At 46.5% G+C, this 27,879-nt stretch overlaps 1 protein-coding gene across 1 annotated transcript in view; it reads right to left on the bottom strand.

The window, feature by feature from the left end:
• Frmpd1 (FERM and PDZ domain containing 1) overlaps window positions 1-27,879 on the bottom strand; it is a 105,038-nt gene that overhangs the window by 59,453 nt on the left and 17,706 nt on the right. Inside the window, 1 exon segment of the mRNA XM_037202579.1 lies at window positions 2,313-2,417. Coding sequence (XP_037058474.1) covers window positions 2,313-2,413 — 101 coding nt within the window. The 5' untranslated portion in view covers window positions 2,414-2,417.

Here is a 27,879-nt window from a genome sequence, read left to right as displayed (position 1 = left end):
AGAAACCCTGTCTTAAAGAAAGAAACAGCTAATGCTAGACATGATTGTGCACACCTTTAATCCTAGCACTCGGGAGGCAGAAGCAGGTGAATCTCGGTGAGTTCAAGGCCAGCCTGGTCTACAGAGTGAGAGTCTATCTTAAAAAAGAAATAAGGAAAGTAAAGGTAGGTGAGATGTCTTAGTAGTTAAAGGCACCTGCCACCAAACCTGAGTACCCAGTTTGATGCCCAAGATTCATTCTCTCTCTCTCTCTCTCTCTCTCTCTCTCTCTCTCTCTCTCTCTCTCTCTCTCTCTCTCACACACACACACACACACACACACACACACTAATAATAATAACAATATTTTTAAAAACCGGGCAATTTGACAGGCATATCATGTCTTTTTTGCAAAAGAGCAGGGGCCTGTGACCTCCCCAGCCAGGGGCTTTGACCAGATTCACAGTATCAGGCATGAATGCTGTCCTCTGAGGAAGGTATCAAGTCCAACCTGAAACGGAAGCCACCCTCTGTCTTAGCAGTAGGAGGGACTCACTCTCACTGAGGGCTGCTATGCAGTTCAAGTTTGATGGGGAGGGAGAAACATTTTCTTTAATTGTGTAGTCACTGGGGAGGGGCTCATGGTCCTGTAAATAAACACTCATGCACACCTCTGTGAACAACCCTAATGAAACTCAATGGGACACACACATACACACATGCATAAACAAAAACAAACCTTAGGAAAAGGTAAGTAGATGTGAGTATCTGGAAAGAGGAAGAGGGTCAATAGAAGTGGGAGGGGACAGGATGGGAGAGTATGGGAGAGCATGGGGGAATTCAATCAAATACATTATGTGCATATATGAAAACACGTAATGCAACTCATTGTTACGTATAGTTAATATATATTAATAAAAGCTGCTCTTTTTCCGGGTGGTGGTGGCGCACGCCTTTAATCCCAGCACTGGGGAGGCAGAGGCAGGTGGATCTCTATGAGTTTGAGGCCAGTCTGGTCTACAGAGCAAGATCCAGGACAGGCACCAAAAGTACACAGAGAAACCCTGTCCTGAACCCCCCTCCCCCCCCCGAAAAAAAGCTGCTTTTTAATATAAAATCTCACTGTGTAGCCCTGGCTGGCCTGGAACTCATTATGTAGACAAAGACAGCCTCGAACTCATAGAGATCCATCTGCCTGCTTCTGCCTCCCAAGTACTGGGATTAAAAGCATGTACCACTACACTTATTTTTTGTTGTTTTCTTTAATATAAAAACACTTTTTGAAAGGTAGGGGCTGGAGAGACAGTTAAGAGCACCAGCTGCTCTTCCAGAGGACCTAGTTTTTCATTCCTAGCACCAACACAGTGGCTGACAACCATCTGTGACTCCAGTTCCAAGGGATCCGGCCAGGCCTCTTTCTAGACTCAGTGGGCACTGCACGCACATGGTACAGATGTACATGTAGGCAAAACACCCATATACTTATGAAATGGAGGCCATCAAAGGTCTGTGAGCGGGGTTGAGAGTGGTCTCATGTGAGGCACCCTGGTCCCTCTCCGAGCCTGAGCTGTTTGGTGTGTAAAAGGGAGCTAAGTCTACAGGCCGCATCACCGCGGCATTCCAGGGCTCAGAGAACTGAGCTCAGGCAGTGTGGCCTGCAGCAAGTGTGGCAGCAGCAGCCAAGCAGCTGTCCCAGCCCCTGCAGAGGGTGGTGTCTCCAGAACACCTGGCACTGTCACTTCAACTCTGTGGCAGGACCAGATGGGACATCCAGACCAAAACGGAGGCTCTGCAATTTTATTTTAAAGTTTTCTTGTAGCAGCCATTTCAGGTTTGTATTTAATATCACCTTACTTTGTTTAGAAGAAATAGGGGCTATGGGGAAGGAAAGCTGCCGGAAATGAGGACATGGGAAGAATATAAACTCTTACAGCAAGTGCCCAGAAAGCATATATGCACATGCGTATAAAAAGTATGCATGATGATGTGTGAGTGTGTGTGAGTGTGTGAGTGTGTGTGTGTGTTGTGTGTGTGTGTGTGTGTTTGGGGTGTGTGTGTGTGTGTGAGTGTGTGTGTGTGTGTGTGTGTGTGTGTGTGTGAGTGTGTGTGTGTGTTTGGGGTGAGTGTGACTGTATGTATGGGTGCATGGTGGGGCAGGGGTGTAAGGAAAGGCATTCCATTCAAGCCGCTGGCCTAGTTACCTGTCCTATCTCTCTGCATATGGCAAAGTCAAGCCGCAGACAGCAAGCCCCAGGTCCTTGCAGAACAGGCTGCCTCCCACAGCAGCACCAAACCTCCACGGACACGTCCCCCTGCCAGCCCAGGAGCCTTACCGGGCTGAGCTGTCCCGGGAGCGCCGAAGCCATCTTGCAACCATTTGTTCTATTCTGTGTGCTTTCCGAGTCTGGGATAAACTGCCCTCCAGCTCTTCCATTTACCTAAACGATAAGAACGAAAGAAGAATGTTCTTAGGACAGGAACCCAAACCTGGTACAGGACTCTGCCACATCCATGTGATGCTTTCTATGCCCGCCCATCTGAAAGCCCACTGAACAAATAACCAGTTCCCCTTCTAGCTCAGATCTTCACAGTCCACAGAGCAAACATTTCAGCACCCCCTGCCTGAGCCCAGGCTTGTGGTAAACAGAATGCCTTTATGTCTCACACCTAAGGATGATGGAATTAAAAAAGGTAAGGTTTCACTGCTGACTTGCCACCAGGACCTGCCAGCATGTGACAGCATTCTCTCCAGATTTTTTTTTTTTTTTTTTTGCTTGTTTTTGTTATTTTGAGATAAGGTCTTGCTATGTGCCTAGGCTGGTATTGAACTCATAAACTCATAAACCTCTTGCCTCAGCCTCCAAATGCTGGATTTATAGGTATGCACCATCACACCTGACATGAGAGAATCCCCCCTTTTTTGGGGAGGGTGTTTCGAGACAGGTTTTCTCTGTGTAGTTTTGGTGCCTGTCCTGGCTCCCAGTCTGTAGACCAGGCTGGCCTTGAACTCACAGAGATCCGTCTGGCTCTGCCTCCCAAGTGTGCTGGGATTAAAGGCGTGCGCCACCACCACTGCCCAGCTTCTCCTCCTCCTCTTCTCCTTCCTCTCTTCCTCCTCCTTCCTCCTCCTCCTCCTTCTTCTTCTCTCCTCCTCTCTTCTTCTTCTTGAAGATTTGTTTCATCTTATCTGCAGGAGTGTCTTGCCTCCCTGTTACATACACAATCTATGCATGCCTTTGTGCCCCGGGAGGCCAGAAGACAGTGCTGAATCCACTTGAACTGGAGTTACAGATGGTTGTGAGCTGCCCACGTGGGAGTTGGGAATCAAACCCAAGTACTCTGGAAGAGCACCCAGAAGTCTTCACTGAGATGCCTCTGTAGACCAGGACAGCACTCTCAGTCATGACTGGCATATTCTTCTGAATATGGGTTTTTGCTCAATGTTTTAGACTTAATTTTTAAATAGCTAATTCACCTGCATAATTCCACACCAGCTTATAAAAAAGATGTGTAGGCTTTGTATTGTGAGCTAAAAATTGTGGGAGTGATGTAGCTCAGTTGGTGGAGTGCTTGCTTGGCACTCAAAGAACCCTGGGTTTCATTCCCAGCACCTCATAACCTGGGCATGATGGGGCAATCCTGTAATCCTAGGATGCAGAATGTGGAGGCAGGGGAATCAGAAGTAAGTTTTCTTCAATTATATGGCAAGTTTCAGGGCAACTTGTGCTACGTGAGACCCTGTCTTAGAAATAATTTGCTAAGAAGGACCCTTAAGTCTTCTTACCATGGTAAAAATGAATACTTATACAGTATGTGGCCCCTTCCACCCAGCTCCTGGGCCCATACTATTCTCTCTCCTTCTGAGTTTCTCTATGCCTGGGCAAGTAAATGCAAATCAAGATTTTATACTTCTTTTCATTGCAAAGGGGGCACATCATATGCATTGCTCTGCACCAGGTTTTTTTTTTTCTTCTCTTTTGAATACATGTCCTTGATATCTTTCTATATCAGTACATAGAATCATTCTTCATTCTTTTTGCTAACTGATTATTCCATTATATCTAGATTACAGTACAGTACTGTAATCTAGAAAGTAGTCTTCTGTTGATAGACATTTGGGTTATTGCCAGTCTTCTGCTATTATAAACAATACTCAATGAGTTACATAGTATATACATCATTTCTGCATGTATACAGTTGTACATCTGGATAGATTCCCTAGTGATAGGTCAAAAGCTACATGCATCTGTGCTTTGATAGATGTTGTCAGATCACAAGAGATATGCTTCAAGATTAATGTTTCATAAATCAATGTATATTGATATTTCTATTGTCTAATCCATTTCACTTCTTAAAAACACTGGTCTCAATTCACCAAAGTAATTTTATCATAACTCAATAAATAACCACACAAAATAAAAATACAACAGTGGAAAATAAAATTGGATACAAAGCAAATAAAAACAAATTATAGCGATTATGCTGTTTAGCACCATACAATTGCTCAAGAAAACCTTGGAGACAGGAGATTTTTTTTTTTAAGACAGGGTTTCTTAGCTGGCGGTGGTGGCGCACGCCTTTAATCCCAGCACTTGGGAGGCAGAGGCAGGTGGATCTCTGTGAGTTCAAGGCCAGCCTGGACTATAGAGTAAGTTCCAGGAAAGGCATAAAGCTACACAGAGAAACCCTGTCTTGAAAAACAAAAACAAAAACAAAAACAAAATAAAATAAAATAAAAATTTAAAAAAGACAGGGTTTCTTTGTGCTGCCTTGGCTGTCCTGGAACTTACTTTATAGACCAGACTGTCCTCGACCTCACAGAGAGCCACCTGCCTCTGCCTCCTGAGTGCTGGATTAAAGGAGTGTGTCACCACCAACCACCTGGCTGACAAGGAGAATTATTAAGAAAAATAAGCCATCTAAGATGACCCAGAAAGGGCAGGAAATCTAAAACACCAGTTACTGCTGTGGGATGGTCTGTATGTCAAATGCTCTGATTGGTCAATAAATAAAACACTGATTGGCCAGTGGCCAGGCAGGAAGTATAGGCAGGACTAACAGAGAGGAGAATTGAGAGAACAGGAAGGTGGGAAGAGACACTGCCGGCCACCACCATGACAAGCAGCATAAGATGCCGGTAAGCCACGAGCCATGTGGCAAGGTATAGATTTATAGAAATGGATTAATTTAAGATATAAGAACAGTTAGCAAGAAGCCTGCCACGGCCATACAGTTTGTAAATAATATAAGCGTCTGTGTGTTTATTTTATAAGTGGGCTGTCGACTGCCGACCCGGAGAAAAAACTCTAGCTACAAGTTACCGCATAGATTTGCTAAAGGGCTTCACTCTGCCTCCCCCGAAACAGACAGCAAGGGCAGGTTCAAAGGTGAGTTGTACACATCTGTAAGAGGAGGTTTTGTTCTATGTCAACTTTTTATTCTTGAGGGCTGGGGATGTAGCTCAGTTGGGAGGCTGCTTGCCTAGCATGCATGGGGCCTTGAGCTCAATCCCCAGAAATCAGGTGTGGTGGGTGGCACATGCCTAGAATCGTAAGTTCAAGTGCAAAATCATCCTCAGCTATGCAGTAAGTTTAAGGCCTAACAGGGCTACATGATACCCTGTCTCAAAATGCAGGCGCACACATCCCGAACAGAAACTTCCTTTTTTATTTAGGAATACTTTGGGGTGTATAAAACATTGCAAAGATAACACAGAGTGGCCAAACTTCCCTGCACTCAGCTTTCTGGAAAATAACACCTTACATAATCTTTAATATTTTCTTTTTTTGCAAAATTAAGACATTAACATCAGCACAATACTATTAACCAAACTACAGGCAATATTAAAATCTCACCATTTTCCCCAGTGTCCCTTTTCTGTTCCAGGACCCAAAGCAGGATTATTTGCATTTAGCCATTTTACTTTTCCCCAGTGCTATTTTGCATAAGAAAGTTTCCAATTGGTAGGGCCAGCATGATACAAGCACCAGTTCTGACAAAACACGGTGCTATGTGGTGAAAGAACAGCCTTCCCTATGACTAAAGAAAAGTGAATAGTCTGAAAAATAATGATCAAGGGCCGGGTGGTGGTGGCACATGCTTTTGATCCCAGCAGAGGCAGGCAGATCTCTGAGTTTGAGGCCCGCTGGTCTACAGAGCGAGTTGCAGGACAGCCAGGGTTACACAGAGAAATGCTGTCTCGAAAACTAAATCATCATCAAAAAGAATCCAGAGGCAACCAGAGTGACAGTGGGGCATCTCCCAGGGGTGCAGGGGGAGAGGATTGCCAAGGCACGTCCAAATGAGCATAGGATATCCCCAAACCAAATGCCTTGAAAACCTGGAGGCATATGCTTTTCAATAAATGGAAGCAAATACAAACTAATGAACAAGAGGCGAATACAGACACAGGCTACAAACAATAAAACATAAATTCTAGGCTCTTGTGACCCTCCACATTCCAGAGACAGCTACATCTTCTTGTGACATGCTAACTCAGACGTGATAGTGAAGGTCAGAGTGAACAGATTTGGCTGCATTGGACACCCTGTCAGCACAGCTGCCCTCAACTCTGGCAAAGCGCATATTGTTGCCATCAATGGCCCCTTCATTGACCTCAGTGGGTAAAGTGCTCGCCATACACGGACAGAAGCTGAGCTCTCCAAACCCCACATACATGCCTGGTGGGTGTAGCAGCCTGCTAGTAACTCCAGCCTTAGAAGGCAGAGGCAGGGGATCCTTGGTGTAGGTTGGCTAGACTAGACAAGCTTGGTGAGCTCTGGCTTCTACTGAGAGTCTACGTCTCCATGAGAAGGTGAAAAGTGATAAAGGCTGATACCAGGACACATCTACACATACATGTGCCCTCACACTCGAAAACACACACACATATAATTACAAAGAATAACAGTAAAAGGTCCCCATGGGCTCACATGTGGTGGAATATTAGTTTAAGATGTGTTACATTTGTTTATGCTGTGGAATACTTGTTTAATGATGCAAAGATGTGTTGCAGTCTTTTTTGTTGCATTTGTTTAACTCTGTGAAGCTGTGTTACTTTGCCTGTCTAAAACACCTGATGGTCTAATAAAGAGGTGAACGGCCAATAGCGAGGCAGGAGAAAGGACAGGTAGAGCTGGCAGGCAGAGAGAATAAATATGAGAAGAAATCTAGGCTCAAGAGAAAGGAGAGTGAGGGGCCAGTCAGCCACAGAGTAAGAAGGAAAGAAAGATATATGGAATAAAAAAAGGTAAAAAGCCCAGAGGCAAAATGTAGTGAAAGAGAAACGGGATAATTTAAGTTAGAAAAGCAGGCTAGAAACAAGCAAGCTAAGGCCAGCCATTCATAAATAAGTCTCCATGTATTTATTTGGGAGCTGGGAAGTGGGCCCCCACAGAGTAAAAAACAAACAAACAACAAACAAAAAACAATGACATTTATATTTTAATCTTTAGTCATCGGGAAGTGGCACTACTTGAGAAGGACTAGGAGGTGTGGCCTTGTTGGAGGAAGTGTGTCACTGGGGGCAGGCTTTGAGGTTTCAAAAGCTCAAGCCAGGCCTAGTATCACTTTCTTCCTATTGCTTGCAGATCCAGATGTAAAACGCTCAGCTACTCCTCCAGCACCATGTCTGCCTGTGTGCCACCATGCTCCCCACCATGACAACAATGCACACACACACTCAAACACGCACTCAGAGGTTTGCAGTGAAAATCCTATTCATGGCAAATGGCCACCTACCAGACATTTTCTTGAGATAAACATCTAGCAGTGAAATTCTTTAAGCACACATTCTTTGTGTCTGTTTGTTGTTGTTTGAGAAAGGGTCTTTGTATGTAGCCCTGGCTGTCCTGGAACTATGTACACAGGGCTGGCCTAGAACTCACAGAGATGCCGCTGCCTCTGCCTCCCAAGTGCTGGGATTAAAGGTGTGTGCCACCATGCTCTGCTGGCACATCTTCATTTAAAAAATCTGAAGTCTATATTTCTTCTAAGATAGTGCCAATCCACACTCCTGCCTGAAAGGAATTTATAAACATTAATAATTTTTCTAGTTATCAGCATGACGAAAACACTGCTGAATCTTGACCCAAATATTTATATTCCTGGGGGCTGGACAGATGGTTCAGTGGTTAAAAGCACTGGCTGTTCCTCCAGAGGACCCAGGTTTGGCTGTCCACACCCACACGACAACTTACAACTGTCTATAATTCCAGTTCCAGGGGATCTGACACACCCTCTTTGGCCTCTGTGAGCAGAATACACAAGTGGCACACAGACATACACAGTCAAACACTCCCATACACACAAAATAAAAATAAATTGTAGCCGGGCGGTGGTGGCTCACGCCTTTAATCCCAGCACTCGGGAGGCAGAGCCAGGCGGATCTCTGTGAGTTCGAGGCCATCCTGGGCTATCAAGTGAGTCCCAGGAAAGGAGCAAAGCTACACAGAGAAACCCTGTCTTGAAAAACCTAAATAAATAAATAAATAAATAAATAAATAAATTGTAGTAGGACATGCCCATAGGGTCCAGGAAATTGGCTCAGACCAGTTGCCAAGGCATGCACATAATGTACTTCCTTATGAGCCAACCTGGAGTCTGCCTGAGGGCCTAGCAACAGGTGCTGTCAGAGTTCCTGATCATGCCCAGCCAATGAGGGATGACCACACAATGCCACCAGATTGTGACACAGACTGGGTGCTGGGAGGAGGGTATATAAGGCTTCCCTGTTATTAAATAAACAAGTTTGCTGTTTGCCTTCAACTGTTGACTCCCAGTGTCTGTGCCATTGACATCATGCTTAAGAATATGTTCTACAATAGACTGCTGGCAATGGTCGAGAGACTGCCTGAACTGACCTACTCTGGTGATGGGATGGCCAAACACCCTAATTGTCATGCTAGAAACCCCATCCAACGACTGAGGGATCTGGATGCAGAGATCCACGGCTAGGCCGCGGGTGGAGCTCCGGAAGTCTAATTAGTGAGAAAGAGGAGGGTTTATATGAGCAAGAATTGTTGAAACCAAGGTTGGATAAAGCACAGGGACAAATAGCCAAACGAATGAAAACACATGAACTATGAACCAATAGCTGAGGAGCTCCCAACTGGATCAGGCCCTCTGAATGGGTGAGACAGTTGATTGGCTTGATCTGTTTGGGAGGCATCCAGGCAGTGGGACCGGGTCCTGTGCTCATTGCATGAGTTGGCTGTTTGAAACCTGGGGCTTATGAAGGGTCGCTAGGCTCAATCTGGGAGGAGGGGACTGGACCTGCCTGGACTGAGTCTACCAGGTGGATCTCAGTCCTCAGGGGAGGCTTTGCCCTGGAGGAGGCGGGAATGAGGGGTGGGCTGGGGGAAAAGGGAGGGGGCGAGGGGGGAGAACAAGAGAATCCGTGGCTGATATGTAGAACTGAATTGTATTGTAAAATAAAATAAAATAAATAAATAAAAAGAATATGTTCTAATAGGATGGAGAAAGTTATGTCTGGCTATTGGTTCAAACATACTTTGAAAAAATAGACAACATCACCCTATCACATTAAAATAACCCAAAAATACCCAGGCCACTTCAAGCATCACCTCAGAGGTCGCATGATTAACATCTGTTAACAATATGCAAACTCCCACCTAAGTTTATAGAAACCCATATTTTACATATAAAAGTATGTTTTCCACAAAAATAGGATGTTATACTCCTCGACATTTTTTTAAGACAGGGTCTCACTATACAGCCCTCAGTGGTATCAAACTCACAGAGATCCACATGCCTCTGCTTCCCAAGACTCTGCATGTTTTATCTGTAAACACATCACGTTCATCTTCCATCACAAAGGCCGTTACACTGTGATGTAAGTTATTTCGCAGCCGGTTTGTCTAAATGTTTCCCACAGGCCCTGCTTGCTCATGTTTGCTCTTCCTGCGTTTGTTCCCTGTTGGTTTTCTGCTGGGATGTCTGCATGCCTTCCTTACCTCTAGGCACTCTTACCATAAAGGTTATTTAACGTTCCCTGCCGCAGACACGAAAATCACATTGGATTTCTGTGATACTGACAAAAGAAGAGAAAGAATGTAGGTCTTAGGTTTCCAACAATACAGAGACAGGAAAGTCAATGTGTAGTGACATCCCCAGGATATTGATTCCAAAGGTGACTGCACCCACGAGTTCATCCAGGGGATCAAGTCAGCTGGCAAGTCATAGGATACGAATATATATATATATATATTTTTAGCATCACACTTTCAAGGAACTAGGATGGTAAGGAGGCTTAAAATAAGCCGTGTGACAATTCCCTGAGAATCAGAGAACACCGGGCTGGGGATGAGGGACGAATGCCTAACATGGGCAAGACCCTGGATTCCATTCCCAGCATGGAAAGAGGGGGAAAGCAATCTGGAAATATCTTAGACAAAACCTGGAGGTAGCCAACATCAGCGTGGTTCACACATAGCCACAAGGCTGCTATGGACAGTACATATCCCCATGACTCTGGGATGGAGACCCAGGATTAATGGAGAAATGCCACAGAGGGAGGAACTTCAGTTCACACTCAGTCCAGACCTTTATAGAGCTCCAAGGAGGGAATGAGTTTTGTAAAGAATTAAGAACAGGAATTTAAGAGAGAAACTTGCACGGAGTCGGGGCGGGCAGCTTCTGCATCCTCCAGCCATGTGACTGGAAGCCTCCGTTAGAGTAGGAGCTGGTAGAGCTGACACCTGTTGCCCTCTGTTTTAGGTTTGAAATCCTACCTTGAGTAGTTGAAAGTTCTGGAGCAACCACAGCACCACAGATGTGACATTTCTCATGTGGTTCCAGTCTCTGAAGGACTGCAGAGTTTTCTGAGATCTCACGTACACCTACAAGAACTGAAGACCAGCTTTCCTTTCCCACTGAAGGTCATCCAATGGCAGCATTTACTTACAGAGATTGTTAGACTGCTGCCAAATACAGTTCAGCTAACTGATTTCTATAAACGTATATGACTCTAATTAAAATAATTAATTTGCATTATATATCTGAACTGTGGGTAAGCCCCTGCCTTCATCTAGGGATCTCCAAAGACCAGACAGATGGCCACATCAACGAACCCATTAAAAGTGCTCCCTGACTCAGCAAGGTCCAAGCAGGACCATTTAAAGTCAAGAGAATGACCTGCTAATGGCTTTAATATTTGCCTGCCAGGCTGCTAGGCTAATGGAACAAAGAAAGAGGCAGATAATCCCCAACCATTTAGAACCTCTGCTACAATCCCAATGCCAAGAATCATCAGGCACCCGATGGTTTTGTCCTTCACTGTGGGCACCATCCCCTTGCACGGAAGTGTCTGCCTGCAGCTGAATCCCACCTCCCTACCGTCCTGGTCTGCTGCGGTAGTACCACCGCTGTGACACATCCTCTCTGTACGCACCCACCCACCCCCTCTTCGGCCTCTGGATTCAACACAGGCATCTTGTTGCCTTTAGGTCTCCTCTGCCTCGCGCCAAGCATCCTTGGTTCCTCTAGCAGTTCTTCACAGTCCAGGGTTGCTTTAGATCAGTCTTCTCTGACTTCACACCATTTTTGCACAAACCCCTTAAATGCCCAAATTCTCAAGCAGAACCCACTCCTGGCTGTATGGACTGAACAGAGTATGAAAAGACCCTTTCAAAATATTTTGCAAATGGACGGGTGGACTGAGTATGAAAAGATAACAGACATCTTAAAAGCAATTAGGCATTAAATTGAGGCTATCAACATCCAAAGGGGGTCTGAGAGGTGGTACTCAAAGCTGCACGTGCTACAGAAAAATTAACAACAGAGGGAAAGCAGGGAACGTGCAGGGCAGAAATCACTTATGTGACACCTTTAAAGTTGGAAAGCAATTCAATTGGACTATCAGACAAGAGCCAGGTTGAGTATGTTCAACTTATGAACAACAGGAGTTAGAAGAGGAAAACACAGCAAAGAAATGCAAAAATCATAATAAAATGCCTTGAACTGAAAAGTGTGTTTCAGATATAAAGGACACAAACAGTAATTCTCAGATGTACTTCAAGAAAGGCTCCTCACACACTAAGTTCTTGAGTTGAAAAAAAGGAGAGAGAGAAATTATCCTTAAAATCTATTTTAAAAAAAAGAACGATCATCCCTGAAAGAGATTAGGCTTGTGCTTTTTATTATAGTGTGTGAGTGTGTGTGTGTGTGTGCTCGCACGTGCGCACTATTATAATGTGTGAGTGTGTGTGTGTGTGTGTGTGTGTGTGCGTGCGCTCTCGCACGTGCGCACTATTATAATGTGTGAGGGGGTGTGTGTGTACATGCCATGGTGCTCCTATGGAGGTCAGGGGACACTTGTGGAGTCAGTTCTCTTCTCCCACCTTCCCGTGGGTTCCAGGGGTCAAATTCTGGAGGCCAGGCTCGCGCACAAGTGCCTTCCCCTGCTGAGCCATCTCGCCCAGCCCCTAGGCTTGTAACTTTTACGACACATTATAGAGATAGAAACGCATTCTTCTTCTCTTTAGGGAAGGTAAAGCTTTTACGAATGATATTTAAGACTTCAAATTTTAAAGACACACCTATGCTATCCTGTGATTTTTCTTTTTTAATGTTTTATTTTACTTTTGTGTATGTACGTAAGAGTGTTTTGCCTGCATGTATGTCTGTGTACCACATGTGTGCCTGGTGCCCACAGGCCACAACAGGTCATTGGATCCCCTGGAACTTGAGTTAACAGTTGAAAACTGTCATGTGGGTGTTGGGAATTGAACCTGAGTCCTCTGGAACAGCAGTCAGCATCTCTCCAGCCCTATTCTGTGATGTTTTTCAACCTATTAGTGAAGATCTTATATTAGCTTGGTTTTTTCCCCACCATTTTTTATATCTTCCTATTGAACTCTCAGCAATCTGAGCACAAGAACTATGACATCTTTGTTTTCTCTCAGGATAATGTCACCATAGTAAATATTGGTTGAATGAGTGAATGCAGTATTCCCTAAGTGAACAAAATTAAAATAAAGGCAGAAAAAGATAGCAAATTAAAATAAAATGCCACTTGAGACCAAGTTAATATGGTTTTGTATGAGAGCGACAAAAATTCGCAAACTTGTATTATAAGTTATTCTTAACAAGATGAGAAATGATGAAGACTATACTTAGTTATGCTGCAGTAGGTGGCTTCCTGTTAGCAACATATCATTCCAGTTAGCCAGTAAAGCCCTGAATTCCAGCAAGCAGATTCCTGGCTTCACGTCAGCTTCATGAAATGGCCTCTTCCAAGACCTCGCTATCAACCCCTGGCATGTGAGTGAATCCTGATAAGAGTTCCCTAGATCACAGAAGACACATTCCATGCAGGCTATTCAGGGAGAAATAAGAAAGGGGAGCTGAGGGGACTAAGAGGTCAATTCTGATCTTCCCCGATGTGCTCACTATGATGCTTGTAGCAAAAAGACCCATTTCGATAAGAACACATTCACTGGGGGCTGGGGAGGTGGTTTGGTGGTTAAGAGCAATGACTGTTCTTCCAGAGGACCTGGGTTCAATCCCCAGCACCCACAGGGCAGCTCACAACTGTCTGTGCGTCCTCACACAAGCATACATGCAGGCAAAACACCAATGCACATAAACTAAAAAATAAATTTTTAAAAAAGAACACATTCACTGGCAGGAGGCGGGAGCATGACATGACACAATGGGACTGGAGAGATGGCTCAGCAGTTCGGAGCAATGTCTGCTCTTGCAGAGGACCTGGTTCGGTTCCCAGAACCCACAGCAGGCGGCTCACAAGCACCTGTAACTCCAGTTCCAGGAGATCCAATACCCTCTGGCCTCCATGCTACCTGCCTATCCATGCTCCGTATATACACACATACATAAAAACAAAACAATGTGTTTAAAAGCCACTCCATGCAGGTCACCAAGAATGAGAGGGGAAAGTAAGCTTAGAGCGCCTAAATCAGAAGTCAGCTCTCAAACTGCGCTCTGCCCAGTGGCAACCATCTTGGCTCATTTATTCCATGGTTTCCACAAACTTCTTTAACCTTTAGCTCCATGAAGACCAATCGACTACAGCCTGACCTACCGAAACTGAAGGAGGCCAATGCCTTGCGCCCCCATGTAAAGAACTAGAAATAACAACAGTCTGAAAACTGTAAGGAATTCGAATCCTGTCCTCAGAGTTAATAGAAAATATTCTTCAGTAGAGAAAAGGAGAGCATATAATCAGACTATCTGAATGATGCAAAGATAACTTTGAGTTTAAAGTCAGAGCAAGACTATTCTAAAGAAAGGATACCGAGATCAATTTTATTTGTGAATCGCTCACACAATTCTGAAATAAGATCTAAGTAAGAAAATGTTAATTCCTCAAGTTGAGAAACAGATACATAAAGTTCACTGTATTCTCTCTCTGCTTTTGTGTACATTTAAATCATTACTCTTTTATAATTAATGCATGTTTTTAATCTTTGCATTTTTATCACACAGGTTACCTAAGCCGTTTTTGTGCATATTTATCATGTACTTTGTATCTAGTCCTCTCCTTTATAAAATTATCCTTAATAAATGTTTTAAAATTTAAAAATTGCCAACAAACTCCAATAGTAGTACATTATAAAGATTATGTATTACAGTTAAGTAGGATTTATCCTAAGAAATAAAACTTCAATGTAAGGAAAACTATTAATATATTTTATCTTATAAATAGAAATGAGAATATTATAAATGGTTACACTGTAAGCTGTAGGTCATTTGTTACATATAACTCAATTTCCTTGTTTTAAGCAATATAGAAACACCACGTGATTTTGTTATTCTGAAAAGAAAAATAGAACACTTTTGCTTAAAAGAGAAAACAAAATAACAATGTTCACTGCGGGTGGAGTTGCTGGGAGGAGGCCGCTGGAAAGATGGCGGCTGAGTGGTTAACAGCACTGGAACCCTTTGGTTCCGGTTCCGGCATCCAGGCGGCGGCCCACAACCATTTCTAACTCCAGCCCCCTCCACATGCACCAGGCACACACATGCTGCACAGACATGCAGGCAGGCAAAACACCCATCCACATAAAAAACACTTAAGTCTTTTTTTAAAAAGAAGAAATGAGAGAACCACAGCCAAGGAAGAACTGATTCAGCGGGTGTCAGGTGGGGCCTGAGAATGCTCATTTTATCGTGGGTCTTGGATAAAACCTGGGGGCTCCTGAAGACATCACTGAGCTCAGACTTGGGCACCTGGCTTGCTCTCTGTGGGAAAGTCACAAGGCCTCTGGCTTATGTCCGCTAATCCCACCAGCGATTTCTCCACAGATCTGAAATGCTACCCTCCTGTAATTCCTCTTTATTCCTCTAGGGCTCCTTATCCCTAAATTCCAAGCTTTTTGCATGAATATAACTTTATCTTCTACCAAAAGACGGCTCTTATGACAAATTTGGAGGAAAGGGGTGTGTTAGTTTCCCATGACTGATGGAATGCCCACGAATACATCTTGAGAGAGAAAGGGGTTGTTTGAGCTCAGTTTCCAGTCCATGACTGGCTGGCTCCATCGCTCTGGGCCTGGGATAAGGCTGAACATCACAGTAGCAGACGCACAAGTTGCTCACCTCATTGAGAACACAGTGCATCTTCCCAGAGCATTCCTCTAGTGACGACTTAGCCAGGTAGGCTCCACCTCCCAATATGCCAACATATGAATCCATCAAGGGATTAATTCATCGATTAGGTCGGAGCCTTGGGACCCAATCACTTGACAAAATCCCTCTGCAGGCAAAGAAGGCTTCAATCCACAAGCCTTTTAGGGGGACACAGTACTCAAAGTCTAATGAGGAGAAATCAGCATTTTTACCTACAGATTCATGGGCTAACTTGAAGACAAACTGAGGCCTGGAGCGGATAAAGATCTTCAACCCTCTATCCTGCGGCTTCTTTCCTCCTCTGTAGCCCTTCACAGTGTCTGTGATGACCTCCCATTTCTCTGGAACTAATTCTAATTCGATTTGACCTTCGGCACACAGCTCAAGCCTCACCACATTCAGGGCAGTTTCACAGGTGCCCAATCACAGCACCACGTCGTCCCTTCCACCCAGCGAGGCCGGCTCATCTACATCTTGCCTGTGCTTTCTAAGTCCATGGGGACTCCGGGCTTGTTTTCTGTCCCCTCAACTGTAGGTTCTCTGAAGGGAGGAGGAGAGTAGGACCCAGGCATAGCCTAGCAGTGATTTTTGAGTACTGTGCAGTGTTTATTGAATGAATAATGACAGAGACACGGAAGCCTAAAATGCAGTGGTAAGATCAGAATAATTTATTTAAACTTCTAAACCCAAAGAAAAAGTTATTAGTAAATATTTTAGGGAAGCTCATATTATCTTTTTATTTTATTGTCTTAATTGCATTGTATGTGTGTGTCAGAGAACAACTTTCAAGGGTCAGTTCTCTCCCTCTACCATCGGGTTCCAGGGATCAAATTTGGGTGGCTAGGTATGCACCGCCGCACCCGGCTTTGTATATACATCTCTAATACAATGAGCTGCTATTGCTGTGGTTCTTCACAGTGGCCATGGCTCGGTGAAGGATAAGAAATTCACCTGAATTTCTTAAAAGGAATTCAGATTGATACGCCACTTACCAAGACAATGTCATTCTGAGAAAAGAAGGGGCATCTGTCCTAGACCACAAGACACTTCTCTAGTCCGGCGGCCACAAGGACCCCAGGGAGGCATTTTATATCTTTTCCCTTGAAGGAGCCCAGTCGACACTGGTCTGATACAGAATCTATTCACAAGTCATTTCGCCCGGACCATAAAAACAGTCCAGGAAAAGCTGAATGGCATTACTTCATTTCTCATAAAAGCAGTCCAGGAGAAGCTGAATGGCATTATTTCATCTCATGTGCCTGCGCCTCCTCCATCTTCCTTTCCTCAGCTTGTCTTTTCAAGAGATATCTCCACCCAGTGCCTTTTGTTTTAGAGAAAAGGGCTTCTGGTGCCTAACAGGAGTTTTACCATGGACCAAAGAAAAACCAGTGGTTCCAAGTGGCTCCCTAGGTCTCCTTAGCCCCGTAGCATGAGTGTTAGACACAGCCCTCCCCCACGTCCTTTCCGGGGCTCATTTTCCATCTGATGCTGATTAACTTCCCATCTCACACTTGGAGTGTCCGGGGCCCTGGTCATCAGCATCCTCGGCCATCTCACGCTAAACCAGGTGCAAAGGAGACACAGGAAATGGCTCTTGAGAAAGCACCCAGGGTCACCACAATCCATGGCGGCATTCCCAAATGACAGATGATTGCCAGCTGTCTCTGTGACTTTGGCCATGTCAGCACACTGCCAGGCCACCATCCTGATAGCACACTCTATACATGGAAATGACCCCATGGTGTGGTGCCTTCCCCTAAACTAATATTCACTGACCCACAGGTTTGGTCAGCTTTGGCTTTTCCCCTAGTCACAGAAAAATGCATACACAACAATTTAAACAGAAAATATCCATTTCCATCATCACCCCAAATCGTCCTGTGCTGCAGAGGGTAAACACAAATGTTCTTGGAAATGATGGCCCCGAGTATCCTGGGATCACATGTCCTCAGATTACACATCTGCCTGACAAGATTGGGCATCTCAGAGAGAGCTGAGCTTCTTATCTAGCTCACTGCAGATGGCCTCTGCATGGCCCTCTGGGAGCTCCAGAGAGGCAGCAGCCAGCACTGATGGGAACTCAGGCCGCATCTTTCTTTCTTTCTTTTTTGGACAGTGATTTGGGGGCATGGGGCCCAGGCCACTCCAAGAGGATGATGGGAAGTTGGTCACACAATTCATCCTCCTTATCAGATGGACAATGAGCCCTGGAAAGGATGTGGGAAAGGGCTGACTCCGATACCAGTGTGGCCTACACCTCACCTCAGCTGTCCTGGGGTCTCTGAGGCAACCCTCAGAGATAAAATCAAATGTCACTGCTGAATTACATGCAGCTGCCAAGCCCCTTGTCTTCAGGGGGTGAGGAACAGAGCTCTCTCCGTAGGGAGACAGGAGATCTGTAATCGGGCCCCTGCTGTTACCAGCTGGACTCAGGACCCAGTCACACACACACCCCTTTACACTCAAATCCCGGTTTTCCCAGCTGTAAAGTGAAGGGTTTGTGCAAATGAACTTGGACAACCTGATTATATTACAGGAGTGTGTGTCTTCACCCCCCAGTGCTGCGGTTAGAGGCACACTCAGTTATGCAGGGCTTCTTACGTGAGGGCCGTGGATGTGAACTCGGGTCTTCGTCTTTGCGCTTGCACCGAAGGCACGCTTACTTCCTGAACTGTCCCCCAGCCCTTCTTACAGTCTTCATGTGAAAATCCAGAATCCAGAATCTTGTTTGTACTAGGTATTTTTCTAGGGCTTGGGACACACTGGGACAACAAAACTCTAAATCCTCATACATTCTGGTGGGGGCTCCAATTACACCAAGCACAATAAAGGAGTGTAGAACGTGTTAAATGCTGGGGGACAGAGACGGGATCAGTGTCAGCCCCTTCACATTGGATTTCACTGACTCTGAGATCTCACCCCGGGCTTCTGCCCATTTTTCTAGTTCTCTGAGTCAAATCTGTACCCAGGTACTTAGCCAGGACACACCTAAACAAACACCACCGCTTCCGCTTTCTTCCTCCCTGAGCCCGCTCAGATTTCTACCTGTTCCTATAAGAAAGACTGATCAGCAGCAGGATGCCGGACAGAGACAGTGGGGGGCGGGTGGATAGGAGAGACCCTGCAATCACAATCCTCACAGTCCCTGGAAGAGTCAGAGACATGTCACCTGATCCAGAGCGAGACAAAAGGACTACTTGCTGGAGACCGCTACAGTTTTCAAGCAGTTTTCAGATGCTCTCATCTGGTGTCATATCATGACCTTCCTCCCTCCACTTGGGCTCAGAGGTCTTCCCCATTGTCCCCTTACATCAAGAGCAGAGACTTTGACACGTCCTGGTTTGGACCAACTCTCACTAACCATGCTACCAGGAAGTTACCTTAGACTTTCCAGAGCCTGTCACCAGTGAAATGGGACATTGGTGGGCATGTGCTGTTAAAGGAACCCTGGGGATTGCAGGGTACAGCTAAGACTGAACACCACTGGGGGAGAATGGACAGAGCTGAGGGGGAATGGGTGGGACTGTCATTCCAGATGCTAAAGAACCACGGATGCCATGTGAGAAGAGCTAGCCAGGGAGGCCTGAGAGCAACCAGAGAAGACTAAGGAGAAGGAAGGTTCAAAGAGATTGTGTCAATCGTTTAGAGCATTCTCAGTGTGCTAACCTTAGAATAACACTGACCCAGCAAGTGCCCTCCTCGGTATACACCCCAAAGAACTGAAAACAAACGTTCATAGAAAACCTGTACAATAATGTTCATGGAGAGATATTTATGATAGCCAAGTGGCAGAAACAACCCAAAGGGCATCAATGAATAAATGGGTAAAGAAGTCACGACATATGCATGCAATGCAATATGTCTCAGCCACTAAACAGAATGAAGCGCTGATACATGCTATGACATGGATACATCATGAAAACATGCTGACTGAAAGAAGCCAGACCCAAAGGATAAAATACTGTATGCTCCCACTTACATTTAATGTCCAGAGTTAGCAAGTCTATACAGAGACAGACTGGTGGCTGCCCAGTCCTGGTGGGAAGGAGGGACTGAAAAATGATGCTTACTGGGTATAGGATTCACTTGGGGGATGATAAAAACTTTACATAGTAGTAATGATTATGCAACTGTGAATATATCTAACTGCCACCAACTGTATACATTAAAATGGCTAAGGCTGGAGATGCCCACAGGTAAATTTACTGTTGTGCATTTATCATTTCAAAAAGTATGAAACTGACCAGATCAGAAATATACAAGGGAGTCAACAAAAGCCATCCTGAATGGAAGCACAGATTTGGCATCCAGGACCCTTTCTGTTGGGGTGCAACACTACACAGGTGTACAAAGTGTCCAGGAGCAGGGATGGAAGTCTGCAGGGACCTTCAGCACAGAGTTCTTTAGAGTCTGTGGTGTCTGATGTTCCCCAGGCACTGAGGAGAGTCTCTTCCTTCTCCACCGACATGTTGGTTATTACAAATGTCTTTATTCTCATTAGTAGAAGTATTGACAATCATCGGGGAATAATTCAACCAAATTGTACAGTGAGGACTAAAATCTAGGTCTGTGTTTTTTACTATGAAATGATTCATCAGATATCCCTAGGCAGTAGCAAATTTCCAAAACCCTCTGGGCACATTCGATACCATGAGCACCAAAACCAAAATCCACATTTGCATTGCTTGGGAAATTTAGACTGAGGGGTCCCAGAGCCACGGCTCGCCTTGCTAGCAGACTGAGCTGTGACTCCATGTGTCTGTCTAGGGAGTGAGGTGGCTTCCAATCCTCTCTGATCAAAACCAACCACAATTACAGCACAGTATATCAACAACGGCTTCCAGAGCTGGGCCCAAGGTATACTTCACAGGGCTGTGGCCCACGGCTGGGGACACCAAGGCTTTGTTCGACCCTCTGGTCCCTAGTCTGAAGTTCATACCCTTCCCACAGATGAGATACTTGGCCATGGTCTTACTCTGTATTTTTCAAGTCCACACCCTGGGGTTTAGACTCTAGTTTGAAGAGTTTTCAACCATCTCAAGTTAAAAAGGGACCTCTAAGTCAGTATGACTCATTCCACTCACGCCAATCCCCTCTTTCACTGAGATCTGTGCTGGGGCATGGTATCGGGGACCCAGGTTACCCAGTGATGGCCCCTGCCCTTGACGAATTCCTTACGTTCTAGACAAAATAAAACACACAGATGACTCTTAGTCAATACAAGTCAAGAGTGTGGGATTCTCAAGGAAAAGGATGCCTATCACATCCTGTAGAGTCTAAGAAATAACTCTTCAGGGCAGCATGGGTCTGGCTCATCTCTGCATGAGGCCTGATTGCTGTCAGAGGGCCAAGAGGGCCAGGTGCCATCTGCCAATCAGGACCCTGCACAAGGTTCAGGCCGAAGGGTTACTCTGGCTGTCTTAATTAAGCCCTAATTAAGCATTCTGCCCGGAAACCTTCTCCCCCTTGCAGAACTGCACGGTTTACAGCCAGCGATTCAGGGAATCGGGTCAGCTGTTGGGCGATGGCAGCCGTGAGGAGCGGCGCTGACGGCTGTGAATGGACGCCAATGGGATGTGCAGATCCCCCACACCACAGGGCCCGGAAATGTAGAAAGCCAGCCCTGGTGAAGCACTCTGCTCTGTCCCCAGCCTCAGCAGAGCCCAGTGCTGCCCATGGGGAGAAGGAAAGAGACATGTAACTAATGCCTGCTGAGGTACATACGAAGGAAAGGGTGACAGTCAATAGCAGGGCAGCCATACCACGCACACTCTCTTGAATTCTAACCAGAAACCAAAGAGCATTCCAGAAACTGCTGTCAAATCACACACTTCGATTTAACGTGGGCTGTAAACCATAGGCTATATACCTATATGACCACAATCTGTGAAGCCATTTTCTTCTGGAGGAAGCAAACCTGATGTTGGGCAAAGACAGGTGGGAAATACAAATTTGATCTAACATGTGGGGTTTTTGGTTTGGGGAGTAAATTCTAGGAATGCATCTGTTCTTATCGTTTGCGCAGCAAGGAAACCTCTTCTAAGGCTCCGAGAGGTCTCTGTGAAGGGATGGAGCGCGGGTTCCCTGGAGAGTACGAATGTGCCAAGTGAAGGCACACCAGTCTAAGAAGCAGCGGGGACACGCCTCAGGTCACCCCAATCCTGCCCCCCGCAGGAGCTTCAGCTAGCCCTTCTTTCTGTACCCTCATCTCCACCCTTAAATCAAGACACATCCCGAAGCCCTGCTACCTCCATTAAGATTCTGATTGGCAGAAGTCAGAAGTCGAATCTATTCTGTCACAAGCAGCCGCGGCCAGCTCACACAGGGACAGGACCCTGGCAGCTGCACCAACAGCAACCCTCCCCACTCTACTTCCCAAGCCCAGAACCCAGGCTTGGGGGCATCTATCTGCGTTTGGGGGTTGTAGAGGTAGCTGGCGGTCAGTGCTGGCTTAGCATGCATGAGGCCCTGGGTCTAAGCTCCTCCAGCCTTGCCCAAACGAAACAACAGAAACCAGAGCAACAGCAAAATCTAGCCACTCCTCGCTCCTGCGAAGGTGCTCTCTCAAGTCTCCACGTCCTCCCGCCTCCACCACCACTGGACATGGTGGAGCTGGCATGGCCTCGGAGGTGGACCACTGCAGCACCTGGCCCCCCAGCCTTGGTGTTTCTCTCTCTCTACGCCACATGTCCCGGAATGATCTTCTAAGACGTGCCTCTGACGGTCACTCTCCTGCACAAACCTCTCCGCCGCCCGTAACTTTTAGGGTGATGTATTAGGTTCTCACTGCGAGCTCTGTCTCCGCTCTGCTCCTTCACAGATGGGTGACTCTGGGCAGATTAGCTCCCCACTGATAAAGTGGCGACAATAACAGCACCTGCCGCACAAGGCCGGTGTGGGTCTGAAGGAAGGAATGCGTGTAACTGCTCAGAACGCGCCGTGCCTGGCACAGAGAGACGCTGCCCAAACGGCGGCTGCCATCATTGTTTCTAGGCCGTCAAGGCCCTGACTGCCCAGGCCCCGTGTGTCTCTCCCTTCAGCCTCTCCATACTCTCACATTCCAGAGAGTTCCAGGCCTGCTTAGGCTTCTCCTGCTCTGCTCCCAGAGGGGACCTTTCATTGCTGGTATAGCCCTTCCACTGCTGGCTTCCCTGTAGATGTTGTTATCACCGTTGCTGCTATGGTCCTGGTTGTCTGCTTTGGTAGGGCTGGGGCTCAAACTCAGGGCCTCATACACACTAGGCAGGCACTCTACCACTGAGCTACAGTCCCTGAATGATTTTTTTTTTTTTTCAACACAGCTTTATTGAGCTATGAAAGTCCTGCTTTCGCCGGGCGGTGGTGGCGCACACCTTTAATCCCAGCACTCAGGAAGCAGAGCCAGACGGATCTCTGTGAGTTCGAGGCCAGCCTGGGCTACAGAGTGAGTTCCAGGACAGGCACAAAGCTACACAGAGAAACCCTGTCTGGGGGGGAGAGGAGTCCTGCTTTCAGCACAGCCATGGGGTTGAGCATCTGACTTCAGGGCAACTTCATGGCTCCCCTCAAACCCCAGACTCATAATTAGACACTCCCAAGACCCTGTGCCCCCAACTCTAGGCAATTACTAATCCTCACCAAATGATTTTTTTTTATTTTAATGACTTATTTATTTTATGTGCATTAGTGTTTTGCCTGCATGTATTTCTTTGAGAGAGTGCCAGATCCCCTGGAACTGGGGTTATAGACAGACAGTTGTGAGCTGACCTGTGGGTGCTGGGAATTGAACTCCAGTCCTCTAGAAGATCAGCCAGTGCTCTTAGCCACTGAGCCATCTCTCCAGCCCTCACCAAATGACTATTAGGTTCCACTTTATACCTCTGACTCTGAGCAAAGTGCTCCCGTAGTGCCTGGCACCTTCCCTCCCTCAGAACTGATCATTTACTTGCTGGACAATAAGCCTTCTGCCATAATTCTCTGGTTCACATGACTCCAGTGCTAGACAGGTGTTCAGTTAATACTGGTTGAGTGACTAAGCCAATGGCACAAGCTGACAAATGCCCAGGACAGAAAAGTCAACAGTGACAGTTTCCACAACATATATGACCAGTCATGACGCACATGACATTCTCTCCTAAGACATTCCTCTCACAGCCACTCCAACACGGGTCAGACGAGCTTCACCGGGCGCTCATCAGTTAGTCCAGAGTGAGGGAAGATGAGCAAGAGTTGGAAATGTCACATGACTCTCAAAAGGCCTTATTAATAAAAACAAACCTGGAGCCAGGTATTGGGGTGAACACTGGAAGATCAGAGAGACAGAACAAGCCACAGCTAACCTCACCTCGCCAACTTCTCAGCCGATCCTGTTTCTTCAAACCAGAAGCCTCTGAGTCCTCATCCAAATGGATCTCAGCTGAACTGGTGCTAAAGCCTAAAAGCTGAATCAGGCCTCACGCCTTATATACCTTTCTCTTTCCTGCCATTACTCCCTGGGATTAAAGGTGTGTGTCACCATGCCTGGCTGTTTCCAGTGTGGCTTTGAAATCACAGAGATCCACATGGATCTCTGACTCTGGAATGCTAGGATTAAAAGTGTGAGTGCCACCATTTCCTGGCCTCTATATCTAGTAGCTCTGACCCCAGATAAGTTTATTAGGGTGCACAATATATTGGGGAACACAATATCACCACAGGAAAAAGTGAATGAAACCCATGTTTAGGTATTCACTACTGGTAGATTTTATGGGGCCTGGCATCCCCAGACCATTACTGGGTGAAGTGGACACAAACATATAAAACAAAATGTTTAAAAGCAAAAGGAGAAGGAAGGAAGCAGTTTGCTCTAGAAGTTTCCTATAAAGCCATTCTGTTAAGCAGTTTCTATTTCCCTGCACATGCCCGATTATAAAATTAGAGCTGCCTCCCCCCAGACAATAATCTATGCCCTTTCAAAATCCAATGGCCATCCTAAGAAAAGCAATTACCTCCTAGTTAAGCATTAAGACAATTTCCAATCCATCAACACATTGAGGCAGAAGTTACAGAGCAAGAGTAACAAGAGGCTCTCCTCACACTCCCCCTGCCCCACACTGCCTGTAACCCCACTGGAAACACAGCTCTGCCCAGGCCTTGTTTATGAGAAACCGCTCAATGGCTCCCTACTGCCTCCAGGATGAAGAATGACTCCTAGGTGGGTACAAGAAGAGCCTCCTGCTTTGGATACTGGCCTACTTACCTAGCCTCATTTTCTTCTAATCACCTTCAAATAACCTCCATCCAAAACTACCCACAGCATCCCTACCCACAGCATCCCTGACATGTCTTTACCCACAGCATCCCTGACATGCCATGTCTTTACCCACAGCATCCCTGCCATGTCTTTACCCACAGCATCCCTGCCATGTCTTTACACACAGCATCCCTGCCATGTCTTTACCCACAGCATCCCTGACATGTCATGTCTTTACACACAGCATCCCTGACATGCTTTTACCCACAGCATCCCTGACATGTCTTTACCCGCAGCATCCCTGACATGTCTTTACCCACAGCATCCCTGACATGTCTTTACACACAGCATCCCTGACATGTCTTTACCCACAGCATCCCTGACATGTCTTTACCCACAGCATCCCTGACATGTCTTTACCCACAGCATCCCTGACATGTCATGTCTTTCTTTCCCCACAGCATCCCTGCCATGTCATGTCTTTACCCACAGCATCCCTGACATGTCTTTACTCACAGCATCCCTGACATGTCTTTACCCACAGCATCCCTGACATGTCATGTCTTTACCCACAGCATCCCTGCCGTGCCTTTACCTGTTCTCCCTCTGTCTAGAATGTACTGACTTAGCCCCAAATCTTCCAGGTCAAAACTACTGTTCACCTAGGCATGCAGGCATAGTGTCGCCTACCTTCAACCCCAGCTCTTGGGAGGCAGAGGCAGGTGGATCTCTGTGATTTTGAGGCCAGCCTGCTCTACAGTGAGTTCCAGAAAAGCCAGGAAGACATGGAGGCCCTGTCTCAGAAAACAAAACAAACACAAGCAAACAAAACCCCAAACAACTTGTGTTAGCTGTTACCCCACAACACGAGCATCATGACTTCTGCAAAGTCTTTCATCATCCCTCTCTCCCTCCCTCCCTCCCTCCCCCATATCTCTGCCCCTGTTTTATTTTTGGTTTTTGTTTGTTTCTGAGACAGTCCATGTAGCCCAGGCCAATAATGACCTTGAACTCCTGATCCTCCTGCTTCCGGATCTCCAGCACTCGGACCACAGGTGTGTAACCCTGAAGGGAGCCACACTTCAAGGACTCACGGAGCAGACTGTCAGATCAACCAGAGACTCAGGTCAAGGGAACCAGCTATGGTAAGGCAGGGTCATCTTTCTAAGACTAGAAATTTCATTGTAATTCGATCCAGATGTAGGGGAGAGTTCAATAAAACTGTGAATTTCCCCCATCTTATGTGTATTTCAGAAGTTAAAGTCTACAGTGTCTAAAGAGGTCTAGACAATAGACGGAGGAATCTGAACTTGAAAGAGGTTCAGTAAAAAACTGACCCGACCCTGTTACCAGGTCACTGTGTAGTCCAAGCCCACGCATTACCCAATTAGGACACCACTGCGCTGAACAAAATCTGAGCTGGGGGCCGGCAAGACAGCCCAGTGGTCCAGGCGCTTGCTGCTGACGACCGGAGTTTGCTCCCTGGAGCTCACGCCACGCTAGGAGAAAACCAGCTCCCCGAGAGTTGCCCACGGACGTTCACAACTGTCCCAGGGCACCCATGCCCTAGTCCCACAACACACACACACACAAAGGAGCCCTGGAGAGAACCTGAAATCTTCCTTGTTATTTACATCCTACAACCCCATAATTCTGAAAATCTGTGAGCAATCTAGTGCCAGAAGTATTTAATAATTATGCTATCTACATACAAATGACTAATGACACAAGTGTTTGCCAGCACACACATAAGAGATATTTGCCAGGCATATTTGAGAAGAACCCCGGATAATTACATTGTCATTACGACTAAAAGGGGGCCTTGACTCAAACAGATTTTAACGGAATGCTTGAGAACAAACATGCTATTGAAGTGGATATTTATCTAAATATACATGTATTTAATTAAATCTGTGTTCTGGTATGTTTATTGCTGCATGTACACATGCAGAGAATAGACAGTACAGTTGAAAGCCAAAGTGGTCCCAGTCTAAGAGCAGTCTAGAGCAAACCAGACTCATTTCAGAGTGGGAAATGACTACTCACCAGTCAGTCTGAGCTGAAGGGGCTCCTCCGAGGCATGAATCCCTCACCTCTTCTCCACAAGGACACCTCCCCTTCATCCCGGGACACTGCTCCCAGGCTAGTCTTAAAGATAAAAGGCCAACGTTCCCAGGACTGCAGCCAGAGGAATGTGGGTATCCAAGCTCATCAATAAGGTGGAGCGGAGAGGATGGTGAGGCCATGTGGGCACAGTGTGGTGGTTTCTGGCCCAGGCTGCAGCGCTGCCCCAGGACTGGGCCCTCCTAGCTGCTGCTGCTGCTGGGCTGCAGCGCTGTCCCCAGGACAAGGCTGGCTTCTCTCCTTTCAGTGCATCAAGCCCGGAAGTCCTCTGCATGCCATTGTCATCCTCAAGACCTCAGCCACTTGAGCCAGCCAAAGGAGGAAACCTTAGAGGCTGGCACACTGGCTTCCTCTGTGCCAAGGGCAACCCAGGCGGTAACACCCAAGGTCTTAGGATGGGTCCATTCTATGGGGACCCAACACCTGGTCCCCAGCTGGTTCTGCCCAGTCACCTTCGGCTGACGTGAACGGCAAGAGCATTAGTTCACTAAGCCTCACAGGAGCCCGGAGGGGCAGGTCACCCCCAAGCACATTATCCTCCCTTAACAGATGGGGAAATGACGGCACAGGAAGATTAAATAACCTGCCCAGCCTCATGCAGCCAGCCCCAGGTGGAGCACAAAGTGATCGGGGGCCCTCGTGCCAGCTCTCAGGGACAGAGAAGGCTCCAGGTAAAGCTCTTTATAATTCTAGGATCCTGTGCATCACGGATGCCTGGCACAAGAGGCGGAGAAGACTAGAAAGATAAGAGAGCAGGGTAACGTTAAAGGGGCTCTCACTGTCTCTGCTTACCTGTGCTTAAACCTCCACGAGAGAAGGAGATTTAATACACAGTGGAGGGCGATGGCATGGGCATGCGTGTAGCGGGCAGGTGGGCAGCAAGGGCTGCAGTGAACGGGGTCAAAGGAAGGGTCAGGCCGGGCAGTGGTGGCGCACACCTTTAATTCCAGCACTCG

This window comes from Peromyscus leucopus, chromosome 2 (genome assembly GCF_004664715.2).
Source record: "Peromyscus leucopus breed LL Stock chromosome 2, UCI_PerLeu_2.1, whole genome shotgun sequence".
In the NCBI taxonomy this organism is placed as follows: Eukaryota; Metazoa; Chordata; class Mammalia; order Rodentia; family Cricetidae; genus Peromyscus; species Peromyscus leucopus.
Note: the sequence above shows the minus strand (reverse complement) of the source record. Positions and strands in the feature narration are given on the sequence as shown.